General features: G+C 50.6%; 1 protein-coding gene across 20 annotated transcripts in view; it reads left to right on the top strand.

Annotated features, from left to right (window-relative positions):
• LOC117065702 (protocadherin gamma-C4) overlaps positions 1-14,399 on the top strand; it is a 181,706-nt gene that overhangs the window by 146,661 nt on the left and 20,646 nt on the right. The window contains exon 1 of one of the 20 annotated variants that reach the window (XM_033180868.1): positions 5,374-8,116. The exons of 18 other annotated variants lie outside the window; for them this stretch is intronic. In XM_033180868.1, coding sequence (XP_033036759.1) covers positions 5,675-8,116 — 2,442 coding nt within the window. In that variant the 5' untranslated portion in view covers positions 5,374-5,674. Of the gene's footprint in view, positions 1-5,373; positions 8,117-9,234; positions 12,206-14,399 lie in introns of those variants that run through there. One more of the 20 variants, XM_033180866.1, reaches the window with a different exon arrangement.

Below are 14,399 nucleotides of genomic sequence, written 5' to 3'. Positions count from 1 at the left end.
AAGCATTCATTAATTCAGGGTGGTATGCAAGGATACTATCCAAGGCATGGGTATCCATGCAAGGTGACTGCAAGGCCTTTGCCCTGGAGAGAACGCTATACATACTCGCAACTGTAGGAGAACCACTGTTATTTTGTTACTCAGTGCATCATTGCTATCAACTCTTGGATTTGGCAGTTAGACAAATGAGGTTCTACCACTTACCAACTATGAGTCTGTGGCCAAGTTACTCAATCTCCTTTCTAAGCCTCTTCATCATATGCAAAAGGGAATAATAAGTGTTTTATAAGATTCATGCATGATATAATGTATGCAAAGTGTTTAGCACAGTGCCTGGCATATCATAACTGTTAAAAAATTATTAGCCAGCTCCTAGCATTTTGGGAGGCTGAGGCGGGAGGGTTGCTTGAGGCCAGCAGTTCAAGACCAGCCTGAGCAACATAGTGAGATCCTGTCTCTACCAAAAAAAAAAAAAAAAAAAAAAAGTTGTTTTCATTAGCTGGGCATGTTGGCATGCACCTTTGGTACCAGCTACTTGGGAGGCTTAAGTGGGAGAATTGCTTGAGCCTGGGAGATTGAAGCTACAGTTAGCTGTGATTGCACCACTACACTTCAACCATGGCAACAGAGTGAGACCCTGTCTCAAAAAAATTATCAGCTATTACTATTATTATTTTCATTAGTTCTTCACCCACCTAAAATCTTAAACACACCTTGGAAATACACATATGAAAACAACCAAAAATGACAAAATAGAAGCACATATGAAAAGGCTAAGAAAGCATGAAAACCAGCAAGAAATAGCTGCCAGTCTTCTGGTCAGCCTGGAAAACAACTGGCATTTTCCCTAGAACAATGTTCTCAAATTTGTTGCACATTAAAATCACCTAGAGACCCTTTAAAAATTCTGAAACCCAGACCACACCCCAACCAATTAAAGCACAATCTCTGGGGGTGGGACATAGACATCATTTTTTGAAGGTCCCCACTTGATCCTAATGTGCAGACAAATTTGAAAACCACTACTTTGGGAGGCTGAGGTGGGTGGATCATGAGATCAGGAGTTCGAGACCAGCCTGGCCAATATGGTGAAACCCCATCTCTACTAAAAATGCAAAAATTAGCTGGGCGTGGTGGCACACACCTGTAGTCCCAGCTACTCTGGAGGCTGAGGCGGGAGCATCAGTGAGGGAGAATCAGTGAACCCAGGACGTGGAAGTTTCAGTGAGCCCAGATCACACCACTGTACTCCAGCCTGGGCAACAGAGTGAGACTCCATCAGAAAAAAAATAAAAAAAAAAAAAAAAGAAAGAAAGAAAAAAAAGAAAAACAGTACTCTAGAACCTGCCAATCCATCGTTTAGCATATTTGTGAAGCAAAGTGTTATTCTGGTATTCTCAGAACCAGGATCCAGCTTTATTGGGCTAGGCCCAATTTTTTAAAAAACAGAGTAAGGTCTCCTAGCCTTAAAGTATTACATAGTATTACATAGAATAGCTCTAAAAGATCACTGTAGGAAGACATAAAATGGTATTTCAGTCATCTAAGGGAAACACCTTCCTAAACCACTAGCACCTGGGCAACTATTCTTTAAACATCTACAGCTGTTCAATAGGTATTGGCTTCTATTTGGAGGGATGTGACAAAATTGTTGTATAATTAGATTGTGGTGATGACTGCATCAGTTTAGTATATGTAAATACACTGAAAACCATCGCATTGTACACTTTAAATGTGTGATTTGTATGGTATGTGAATTATGTCTCAATAAAAATCTAGAGATGAGGCTGGGCTCAGTAGCTCACGCCTGTAATGGCTCCCAGTACTCAGGGAGGCCGAGGTCAGTGGATCACCAGAGGCCAGGAGTTCAAGACCAGCCTGGCCAACATGGTGAAACCGCATCTCTACTGATAATACAAAAATCCGGCCAGGCCTCGTGGCTCACACCTGAAATCCCAGCACTTTGGGCGGTGGAGGCGGGCGGATCACGAGGTCAGGAGTTCGAGACCAGCCTGGCCAACATAGTGAAACCACCATCTCTACTAAAAATACAAAAATTCACTGGGCGTGGTGGCTGAGGCAGGAGAATCACTTGATGGTGGAGGGTGCAGTGGGCCGAGATCACGCCACTGCACTCCAGCCTGGGTGAAAGAGCGCAATTCCGTCTCAAAAAAAAAAAAAAATCAGCCAGGTGTGGTAGCAGGTGCCTGTAATCCCAGCTACTTGGGAGGCTGAAGCAGGAGAATCGCTTTAACTCGGGAGGCAGAGGTTGCAGTGAGCCAAGATCATGCTGTTGCATTCCAGCCTGGGCAACAAGAGCAAAACTCACTCCATCTCAAAAAAAATAAAAAATAAAAAAAAATTCTAGAGGTGGGAGAATCATATGGCTGGCATAAAAAGGTCAAGTCAAAGATATGTAAGATTAAAGCTTTATGATGCCCCAATTCTAGTAAAACAGACTGGGTACTTGTTTTGGTGTGAAATTGCCAATATAAGTATAGTACTGTACATATTAGTTGTTTAGCTTTAGATAAGTCTTTTAATCTCTTTAAACTCCAGTTTCCTCATCTATAAAATAAAGAGAATATCTACTTTGCAAACTTGTTGTGAGAGTGAAAAGTAATGCATATAAAGTCCCTGTACAGAGCAATAACTATTGTTTGAACTAAAGATGATAATACTGATATTCACCATTTATTAGCATCCCTATGTGCCAGACACTGTAAACAATTAAAAGATATCATTCTGGTTCCCAGAGTACAATATGAAACAGACAAGAAAAAAGAAAAAAAAATGGAGATCTGCATAATATAAGATGCAATGGGACAAAATGGGAAGAAACACCTAAATCAGCCTGGGGAAACCAGGAAGAAATTATAGAGGTGGTGATGCTTGAGCTATGAACTAAAGGTTGAGTAGTAGTTTGTCAGATAGTAGAGGGGAAGGGACAGGGCAGGGAGGGGCCATTGTAAGAAATTCCATGCAGAGTGATTATGGTATTTCATTATCACTGAACTTTAAAGTGTGTGTGTGGCTGGGCACGGTGGCTCATGCCTATAATCCTAGCACTTTGGGAGGCCAAGGTGAGCAGATCACTTGAGGTCAGGAGTTCGAAACCAGCCTGGCCAACATGCTGAAACCCCATCTCAAAAATACAAAAAATTAGGCCGGGCACGGTGGCTCAAGCCTGTAATCCCAGCACTTTGGGAGGCCGAGACAGGCGGATCACGAGGTCAGGAGATCGAGACCATCCTGGCTAACACGGTGAAACCCCGTCTCTATTAAAAAATACAAAAAAAAAAAAACTAGCCGGGCGAGGTGGTGGGCGCCTGTAGTCCCAGCTACTCGGGAGGCTGAGGCAGGAGAATGGCGTAAACCCGGGAGGCGGAGCTTGCAGTGAGCTGAGATCCGGCCACTGCACTCCAGCCTGGGCAACAGAGCGAGACTCCGTCTCAAAATAAAATAAAATAAAAATACAAAAAGTTAGCCAGGTGTGGTTGCGGGTGTCTGTAATTCCAGCTACTTGGGAGGCTGAGACAGGAGAATTGCTTAAACCCAGGAGGCGGACGTTGCAGTGAGGTGGTATCAGGCTACTGCCCTGCAGCCTGGGCAACAGAGAGAGACTCCATCTCAAAAGAAAAAAAAAGTGTGTGTGTGTAAAACAGACAGTCTTTGTAGGAGATGAGGTGAAGCAAGTAGGCAGGAGTTAGATCCTGAGTTACCTTTAGGCCATGCCAAGGAGTTTTTATTTTATTCCATATAGATGAGAGTCATTGAAGAATTTTGAACTGATATACCTATGATATCATGAGTTTTGTTTGTTTGTTTGTTTGTTTTAGAAAGATTATTCTGTCAGTCATAAGTGAAGGGACTGGGGACATTGGGACTGGAGGCAAAGAGATCAGTTTGAAAGCTATTGCAATATTTGAAGAGAAGATTGATAAATGCTTGAACCAGCACAGTGGCAGTACAGATGGAGGGAGATGACTACAGTAAAATCATCAGGACTTGTTGATTGACATGATATAGGAAGTGAGGGACAGGGATGAGTCAAGGTTGATCCCCCTAGATTCTGACTAAGGCAGCTGGGTGGATGACAGTGCCATTCACAGAGACAGTGAATTCTGGCATATACACCTAATAGGTCAGGCTGGTTTACACCTCCATCATTCCCATGGGAGAAGGTATAAAGGGGTGTGTGTGTGTGTGTGTGTGTGTGTAAAAGAACACAGAAAGCCAGATTCCTCTCTTTGACACCAGAATATTGGTTCCCATCATAGTCAAAAGGATATTCCTGAAGATCGAGGCTTGGAAAAATATTGGGGAAGGATAAGAACTCCAGTTGTTGCTGCTTTTTTTGGCAGCCAGTGTAACCTAGGTAAGGACTTGATTGAATTAAGAAATTTCATGTCCAGATCGGATGGATTTTTCTCTTTCTCTGTGCTCTGGTGTGTTTCCCACTCAGATTGCAGGTTGCACGTACCTACACTGTGAAGTGTGCTGTGTTTCTGTGCTTGTGCAAGGGAGTAGCTAGGTTGCTGGGAGGTCTGGATGAGGGTGGGGGTGGGGTGAGATCAAGTCTCCAGTTCCAAGAGGTCTGGGGCTAAGTGAAAAGCTTGCTCTTGTGAAATGGTCTTTGTTGGTAATTAACAACATATCCAGAATACCTTGGGGTCAAATAAAGGGAATTTGTAGGCACAATGCTGTTGGTAGCATAGCATTCTGCCAGGTAAAGAGATCTGGTCCTTAGCACCTCCCAGACACACTGATTCTTTACTGTTTTGAAACATCTCCCTCTCCTGGCTTCCTCCACCCAGCTTCCATACTGTCCTTGAAATCAATGAATGGTAATTTAGTGTATCTAGTGTATCACTAGCAAATGTCTGAATAAGAGAGGTTTGGTTTCGGCTGTGCCTCCTGTTACAATGAAAACGTGTACTGCATAAATTTAATTGGCTACATTAATGTGTAAGCCTTTTCTGCAGAGATGGATCTGTTTCTGAATATTCTGCAGAAGGGCAGAGTTTTGAGTATATGGCAGTGGTTCTAATTAGCAGTTGCCCTAATACAATCAGACTGAGATGGAAGCTACTCATTTAGAATACTGGTTGATGACAACACTGGCTTGAACAAAGTGACCACTCTCCAATGGCTACTCTCCCTCTCAGTGGGCCGCAGGTTGCTAGGGCTCAGGCTGTGGCTGTTTTCCCCGCCGAAAAGGGGCGGGGTCAGTTGATGTGTTAGGAAAAAAAGAAAAACCGTATATGTTGTCTGCCTCCCCACAGAGGTAACAACCCGTGGAAAAACATGCCGTTGAGCGGGAGGAAGGCGAAAAGATAGGCTGGGTTTTTTGTGGGGTGGGGGAGCGAGGAGGATAGGGTGGGCTTTTTCCCCTTCAATGCTGCGACGCATTAACCCTGCTGCTGTTGGGACGTTCTCTGTTCAGCCTATTGGCTGAGCCCGGGAGCCGCTGTCTGCCAATCGGGTGGTGAAAGGCAGACAAATCTACCCCGCCACCAGCAAAAACGGCGCGTAACCCTTGCGGCGCCGGCCAAGCCGCGCCAGAGCTGGCGCGGGGAAAGCGAGATAGGTGTCTCCAGCTGCTGTGGCTGTTTGGGGTGGGTCGGCTTCATCCGCGTCTCAAGAGCAAGTAGAGAATTAGCGGGCGGCAGCAATGCTCCGCAAGGTGAGAAACTGGACAGAAATCTGGCGGTGGGCTACCCTTTTGTTCCTCTTTTACCACCTGGGTTACGTTTGTGGGCAGATCCGCTACCCGGTCCCAGAGGAGTCACAGGAAGGGACTTTTGTAGGGAATGTCGCCCAAGATTTCCTGCTGGATACGGACAGTCTGTCAGCTCGCAGGCTGCAGGTCGCTGGAGAGGTGAACCAAAGACACTTCCGAGTGGATTTGGACAGCGGAGCCCTGCTCATCAAAAACCCAATCGACCGAGAGGCACTGTGTGGGCTCAGTGCCAGCTGCATCGTGCCCCTGGAGTTTGTCACCGAGGGTCCTTTGGAAATGTACCGAGCAGAGGTAGAGATCGTAGATGTGAATGATCACGCCCCCCGTTTTCCGCGGCAGCAGCTGGACTTGGAAATTGGGGAGGCAGCTCCTCCAGGACAGCGTTTCCCGTTGGAAAAGGCTCAGGATGCAGATGTGGGGAGCAATTCGATTAGCAGCTATAGGCTGAGCTCCAATGAACACTTTGCGCTGGATGTGAAGAAGCGCAGCGACGGCAGCCTGGTCCCAGAGCTGCTCCTGGAGAAGCCTTTGGATCGAGAGAAGCAATCGGACTACCGCCTGGTGCTGACTGCTGTAGATGGAGGGAACCCGCCGAGATCTGGCACGGCAGAGCTCCGGGTATCCGTGCTGGACGTAAACGACAACGCCCCAGCCTTCCAGCAATCCAGCTACAGGATTAGTGTGTTGGAGAGCGCACCAGCGGGCATGGTGCTCATCCAGCTCAATGCCTCCGACCCGGACCTGGGTCCCAGTGGTAACGTCACCTTTTATTTCAGTGGTCATACCCCTGATCGTGTAAGAAACCTCTTTAGCCTGCACCCCACTACTGGAAAGCTTACTCTTTTGGGGGCCCTAGACTTTGAGAGTGAGAATTACTATGAATTTGATGTGCGGGCTCGCGATGGGGGTTCTCCAGCCATGGAGCAACATTGCAGCCTTCGAGTGGATCTGCTGGACGTAAATGACAATGCCCCTTACATCACAGTGACCTCAGAGCTTGGAACCCTCCCCGAGAGTGCAGAACCTGGCACTGTGGTGGCACTTATCAGTGTGCAGGATCCGGACTCAGGGTCAAATGGAGATGTGAGCCTCCGCATTCCCGACCACTTGCCATTTGCCCTCAAGTCTGCCTTCAGGAACCAGTTCTCCCTGGTGACTGCTGGACCCTTAGATCGAGAGGCCAAATCTAGCTATGACATCATGGTCACTGCTTCTGATGCTGGGAACCCTCCTCTCAGTACCCACAGAACTATTTTTCTCAATATTTCAGATGTGAATGATAATCCACCCTCTTTCTTTCAGAGGTCACATGAGGTGTTTGTTCCTGAGAACAATCGCCCAGGGGACCTGCTTTGCTCCCTTGCAGCCTCTGACCCAGACTCTGGCTTGAATGCGCTTATCTCCTACTCGCTCCTGGAGCCCAGGAATCGAGATGTGTCAGCTTCCTCCTTCATCTCTCTGAACCCCCAGACAGGAGCTGTTCATGCTACTCGATCCTTTGACTATGAGCAAACCCAGACACTGCAGTTTGAGGTGCAGGCCCGGGATCGGGGCAATCCACCCCTTAGCAGCACTGTGACAGTTCGTCTATTTGTGCTGGACCTCAATGACAATGCCCCAGCTGTGCTCCGACCTCGGGCCCGGCCTGGTTCCTTATGTCCCCAAGCACTGCCTCCATCAGTTGGTGCTGGCCACCTAATCACAAAGGTGACTGCTGTGGACCTGGATTCAGGTTACAATGCTTGGGTTTCCTATCAGCTCCTGGAGGCCCCAGATCCCAGCCTGTTTGCAGTCTCTAGATATGCTGGGGAGGTGCGGACAGCTGTTCCCATCCCAGCTGACCTCCCACCACAGAAGCTGGTCATTGTGGTAAAGGATAGTGGTAGTCCACCACTCTCTACCTCTGTTACTCTCTTAGTGTCCTTAGAGGAAGACACACATCCAGTTGTCCCAGATCTTCGAGAATCTTCAGCTCCAAGGGAAGGAGAATCTCGTCTAACTCTCTACTTGGCTGTGTCCCTAGTGGCGATTTGCTTTGTCTCCTTTGGCTCATTCGTGGCACTACTCTCTAAGTGCCTTCGTGGGGCAGCCTGTGGAGTGACCTGCTTTCCTGCAGGCACCTGTGCTTGTCTCACCAGATCTCGAAGGAGGGAGGGGCTTCCCCCTTCCAATGGGATCCTCCGAATCCAGCTAGGGTCAGATGACCCTATCAAGTTTGTTGATGTGGGAGGCCACTCTCACGGCTGTACACCCTTGGCTTCTGCACCCACTCGGAGTGATAGCTTCATGATGGTGAAGTCACCCAGTGCACCTATGGCAGGGGAACCTGTTCGCCCAAGCTGCCCACCCTCTGATCTTCTCTATGGGCTGGAGGTGAGACCTTTGCAGGCTCAACCAATGCTTGAGAGTTATTCTGATCCAGGCATATGGTTAGGCCATGTCCTAAAGAGTACTGGCCTCTCAGTAAGAGCCCATAGTGATGTCACCATTTTTGTGAGAGGTAACTATGTGGTAGACACCGTGCTTTGTAACTGTTTTATGAATTAACTAGAGTTGTCACAATTTAGCACTGGGGATGGGTCATGCCTGTATCTGAGTCAGAAATGAAAGTAATTGGTGATCAAGAGCCAGGCTGTTGTGGAAGCATGCTGATGGAATGTGGGAGCACAGAAGGCTACGGTGCACAGGGTACAGTGCACCAGGCAGTCACTTGGACAAAGGTGGCTGTTTTCTCTACTCTTCCTGAAAGAGTGGATCAGATTCTGAAGTACCTTAACTCTAGTTTACCATTTCCCAAGGGATTGAGGGGGAATAAAATCTTTGTCTCACAGTATCTAGTACACTGTGAAGGGATCTCTCTATCTGAAACATAGCATACAGCAGAAAGACGAGAGAACTAAAGGAATAGAGAGGCACACATCAGAGTGGCTGGTAGCACAGATCTTTTGGTCTGGATCTTAGGACTCAGATAAAGTCCCTACTGGGGATTTGAACTAGATGCAGTAAATTGGAAGGTTGGGGCGGGCTGGTCATCACCTTTGAAAAAAAGCAGTAAGTGAAATCACTTATGACAGAAAACTGGTTTACAGTTGGCTGATTCATAGAAACAGCCACCCTGTGTATCTTTAAGTTGAGTTCTCCTGAATTTGGTGAAACCATGAAACCTAGAGGCCATCCATGCTTGGCCTCTGACCACTGTCCTGGGTGACCTGATTCAGCCCCAGAAATGTTCCCCTACCCAAAAACTGTAACACTCATTCCACATTTGGGGTCTGGGGTGTCAGAAAAGCTAAGTCCCATGTCAGCTGACATTGAGATTTCCTCAAAGCATTGCTGGAGAGTCAGGGCAAGACTTTACAAGGTTCTTACTAATCTTTTCTCTCACCTTAGCAGCATTCAGAAGGATGGGGGAGGGAGGGGGAATACATGGGCTTTGCCTCTCCCAGAAGGACAAGATTTTGCTGGTTCAAGCAAAGTGGTGGAAGCTTCTGAAGTCATGCAGGAAGTTGCTGGGACAGAACGCTGAGGAGTTTTGTATCACTTTGTCTTCCCTGTTGAGCACCATCTGAGCTGTCAAACTTTGCTGCCAAGGGGGCTGAATCAACCTGCAGCACGAAATGGGTGGGGAGGTAGGAAGCTTCTGTGACACAGATTTGCAGTGTGTGTTCCCAAGGTTTCCAGGCTTGAGGAGACTTCATAATTGGTTGAGAACACATAGACCTTTTGGCCAATCAGACTCAGAGTTGAGGTGGGAGATCTGCTCTTCCAGCCCGCCTCTCCTCCTCCAGCTCCCCAGCTCCACTCAAATTCAGCTCCCCTCCCCACCGCCCACCCCCGCCACTGGGTGACTAAGAAGAACTGCTGCAGGCAGGCAAAGCTCCGAGCAGTTTTTAAGAGGCTAGAAGGAGACATAAGAGACTTCAGCTGCTGCATTCCAAGCCCTGGGTCTACCTTGGAGACAGGACAGCACAGACTTACTCTCCACGAAGGGACTTCTGGGTCATGGGGCACAAGACACCCCCACAGCTCGCTGGGAAATGGCAAGTGCTGTGCATGTTGTCCTTGTGCTGCTGGGGCTGGGTGTCTGGGCAGCTTCGTTACTCAGTGGTGGAGGAGTCTGAGCCGGGGACGCTGGTGGGGAATGTTGCTCAGGATCTGGGCTTAAAGATGACAGATCTGTTGAGCCGGCGGCTGCAGTTGGGCTCTGAGGAGAATGGGCGCTATTTTTCCCTGAGCTTGATGAGTGGTGCCCTGGCAGTGAATCAAAAGATTGACCGAGAAAGCCTATGTGGAGCCAGCACCAGCTGCCTGCTGCCAGTGCAGGTGGTGACTGAACACCCCCTGGAGCTAATCCGTGTAGAGGTAGAGATCCTGGATCTCAATGACAACTCTCCTAGCTTTGCTACCTATGGGCGAGAGATGCACATCTCAGAATCAGCAGCACCTGGGGCACGATTCCCATTGGACAGTGCCCAAGATCCAGATGTGGGCACCAATACCGTGAGCTTTTACACTCTAAGCCCCAACAGCCACTTCTCTCTGAATGTGAAGACCCTAAAAGATGGGAAACCATTCCCAGAGCTGGTGCTAGAGCAGCAGCTGGATCGTGAAGCCCAGACAAGACATCAGCTGGTGCTTACTGCTGTGGATGGAGGGACCCCAGCCCGCTCAGGGACCACCCTTATCTCTGTCATCGTGCTGGACATCAATGATAACGCTCCAACCTTCCAATCCTCAGTTCTACGTGTGGGAATCCCAGAGAATGCACCCATTGGTACTCTGCTGCTCCGCCTCAATGCCACTGATCCAGACGAGGGCACCAACGGCCAACTAGACTATTCTTTTGGAGACCACACATCTGAGGCAGTGAGGAACCTCTTTGGCCTAGACCCTAGCAGTGGGGCAATCCATGTGTTGGGTCCCATAGACTTTGAGGAGTCAAGTTTCTATGAAATTCATGCAAGAGCCCGTGACCAGGGACAGCCTGCCATGGAGGGCCACTGTGTGATTCAAGTGGATGTGGGGGATGTCAATGACAATGCCCCAGAGGTGCTATTGGCCTCTTTGGCCAACCCTGTCCTAGAGAGCACACCAGTGGGCACAGTAGTGGGGTTATTTAATGTGCGAGACCGAGACTCAGGTAGAAATGGTGAAGTGAGCCTTGATATCTCTCCGGACCTGCCATTTCAGATTAAGCCTTCTGAGAACCACTACTCACTGCTAACCAGCCAGCCTTTGGACCGGGAGGCCACATCCCACTATACCATCGAGCTGCTGGCCAGCGATGCTGGTTCACCTCCCCTGCACAAACATCTCACCATCAGGCTCAACATTTCAGATGTTAATGACAATGCACCCCACTTCAACCAGCAGCTTTACACTGCTTACATCCTAGAAAACCGGCCTCCAGGCTCCCTTCTCTGCACTGTGGCTGCCTCAGATCCAGACACTGGGGATAATGCCCGCCTCACCTACTCCATTGTAGGAAATCAGATTCAGGGAGCCCCAGCCTCCTCCTTTGTGTATGTCAACCCAGAGGATGGACGGGTGTTTGCCCAGCGTACCTTTGACTATGAATTGCTGCAGATGCTGCAGATTGTGGTGGGGGTTCGAGACTCTGGCTCTCCCCCATTGCATGCCAACACATCTCTGCACGTGTTTGTCCTGGATGAGAATGATAATGCCCCAGCTGTGCTGCACCCACGGCCAGGCTGGGAACACTCAGCCCCCCAGCGTCTCCCTCGCTCTGCTCCTCCTGGCTCCTTGGTCACCAAGGTGACAGCCGTGGATGCTGATGCAGGCCACAATGCGTGGCTCTCCTACTCACTGTTGCCACAGTCCACAGCCCCAGGACTGTTCCTCGTGTCTACACACACTGGTGAGGTGCGCACAGCCCGGGCCTTACTGGAGGATGACTCTGACACCCAGCAGGTGGTGGTCCTGGTGAGGGACAATGGTGACCCTTCACTCTCCTCCACAGCCACAGTGCTGCTGGTTCTGGAGGATGAGGACCCTGAGGAAATGCCCAAATCCAGTGACTTTCTCAAACACTCTCCTGAGCGTTCAGACCTTACGCTTTACCTCATTGTGGCTCTAGCGACCGTCAGTCTCTTATCCCTAGTCACCTTCACCTTTCTGTCAGCTAAGTGCCTTCAGGGGAACGCAGACAGGGACGGGGGTGGAGGGCAGTGCTGCAGGCGCCAGGACTCACCCTCCCGGGACTTCTATAAGCAGTCCAGCCCCAACCTGCAAGTGAGCTCGGACGGCACGCTCAAGTACATGGAGGTGACGCTGCGGCCCACAGACTCGCAGGGCCATTGCTACAGGACGTGCTTTTCACCGGCCTCGGACGGCAGTGACTTCACTTTCCTAAGACCCCTCAGCGTTCAGCAGCCCACAGCTCTGGCGCTGGAGCCTGACGCCATCCGGTCCCGCTCTAATACACTGCGGGAGCGGAGCCAGGTGAGGGGCTCGGCGGCGCCCCAGGCGACCCCTGGGGGCGGCACTAGAGAAGCCGCCCGTCCTCATAAGGGACTGAACTGGCATCCACTCCTCTCCGGGCGGCTCGGCCGCTGGCTGCGCTCCACCCGATTCTCGGGATCATTGGACCGTTTGCGCGGAACCAGTGGAGTGGCCGATTAAGGGATGGGGCTCCGAGCACCGGGGGTGGTGGCGACTGTGAGCGAGGGGAGGTGGGACCGACCCCCACCCCACACACAGAAAAGGCTGGGGCCCCCGTCGAGCTTCCAGTGAATTTCGGGCGATTTCCGGGGGTGTCGGGGGTCCCGGGAGGAGGCAGTCACAGATCCACCCCTGCAGCCAGCCTCCTAGGCGCCGGCTCCGGCACGCTTCGCCGGTCTTGAGGTTTCCTCTTCGATTTCTCCCCAACTCCCAGCATCTGTGACTTCGCTGTTACCCTCCCTATTCCCGCATCACCCAACCGCATCTGTCTGCAGGACTTAGGTGTGCGCGCGGAGCTCATGCGTGTCCTCCCTGCAGGCCACCCCCACGGCCCACGCACGGTACACGGGCTCGCCACGCCCCGCCAACACATGCGCGGACGCAGGCACACACCCCTCGCACTTGCGCTTACACGAATACCAGCTTTCACTGCCACTTGCTCGCGGCCAGGTTCACAGGCCTGTCCCGGCCCACTCGCAGTTCCCCTCTGAGACCGTTCCCTCCGCCTGGCTCAGGGGTACTCTTAGCAGCTTGTGCGCGCCTTAGTGAGGGTCCCAGATCGCGGCCGCCCAGGACCAGGCGAGGACTCCGGAGCCTCCTCTCACCTCTCCCACCTGGGCCCCGGGCTGGGCTGGGTCGTCTAGGGGCGGCCTGAGCTAGGCACGGGCCCAGGAGTGCTGGAGCGACTCCGCGCTCTAAGTGTCAGGCGGGCGGGACTCTATGACCCTTGGGCCAGAGGTTCGGATGGTCCCGGGGCTCCATCTCAAGGGTGGCGACCTCTCTCAACCCAGCAGCCTCGAGCAGGAGGACAGGCAGAGCTGCCCAGTGGCCCGAGGCGCAGGGCTCGGCCTTGGGCGAGTGAGTGAGCCTCTATAGGACAGCAGGCCTGGTGTCAAGAGCCTGTGGCAAGAGCGGCCCCTTCCTCCCGCAGGAAGTGGAAGCCTGTAGTGCCCTGGCTCTCAACGCCCAGAGATACAGGCTTTTGGCGCCGTCGTGATCACAATGTGCCCAGCGATCTAGGGTCAGAGATTTGGAGGTGACCAAGCTATCTGAGACTCTAACAAGTCCTCTCTCCTCTGGCAGATGGAAAGCTGTAGGCTCTGCCGGATGCCAGGGTGCCCTTATGTGTGAGGAAACTGCAATAGTAAAAAACCTGTTTCCCCAACTCCAGGAGCTTTTATTCAAAATATATCTATGCCTAACTCTGCCCCTATGGAATCAGGACTCTAGTTTGAAACACCCCCAGGTGATTTTGATAACTGATTGAGAGAAACTTACTATATAACTCTTTTGAGCATCTCATCTCATTCGCTCCTTCCACCATTGCTGTTGGCTAGGTACTAACATGCCTTTCTTATAACAGCTTCAAAAAGGTCAACTGACTTGCTCAAGTTCACAGAGCAAGTAAGAGAGATTCTAACCCCTATCTAACTCCAGAATTTGTGTTTTTAATTTCTTGACACTTGGAACTTTAAAAGCTTGAGGACAGGAGATGGGGGTTGGCTCTGCTGGGAGTTTGCTTCTGCTGGGATGGGGCAAGGGTGGGGTTCCTTCCCTTTTAGGACCTTACATGTGGGGAAAGTCTTCTGCAGCTCCGTATTTCTGAGCAGTTCCCACAGTGCAAACTTGGCCAGTTATCCTTATGTAGGTTGAGTTTCCCTCAGCTCCCTTTCCTCCTACCACAATTATTGCATTTCCATGTAGATTCTGCTGTGTCTAAGAATACAGTGGCTGAGGGCTGGCCATCCTTGTGCCCTTCTCCATGGCAGCCCTAGAATGGTGCTGGTGACTTCCGATGTACCTGGAATGCTAGGTTTCTGGGTTCTGCTCATATCACTGCTACCTGTGGGCCTTAGAGTGAGCCGCTGGCAGTTCTGGAGCTTCCTTCTCCCTGGAGTAATCTGAGATACTCACACTCTCCACTTCTGGGAGCAAGTATGAGTATTAATTACCAGCCCACCCCAGAACCAGTGAG

The sequence above is a fragment of the Trachypithecus francoisi genome, unplaced genomic scaffold, assembly GCF_009764315.1.
Source record: "Trachypithecus francoisi isolate TF-2019V2 unplaced genomic scaffold, Tfra_2.0 Lachesis_group2, whole genome shotgun sequence".
Classification (NCBI taxonomy): Eukaryota; Metazoa; Chordata; class Mammalia; order Primates; family Cercopithecidae; genus Trachypithecus; species Trachypithecus francoisi.
Note: the sequence above shows the minus strand (reverse complement) of the source record. Positions and strands in the feature narration are given on the sequence as shown.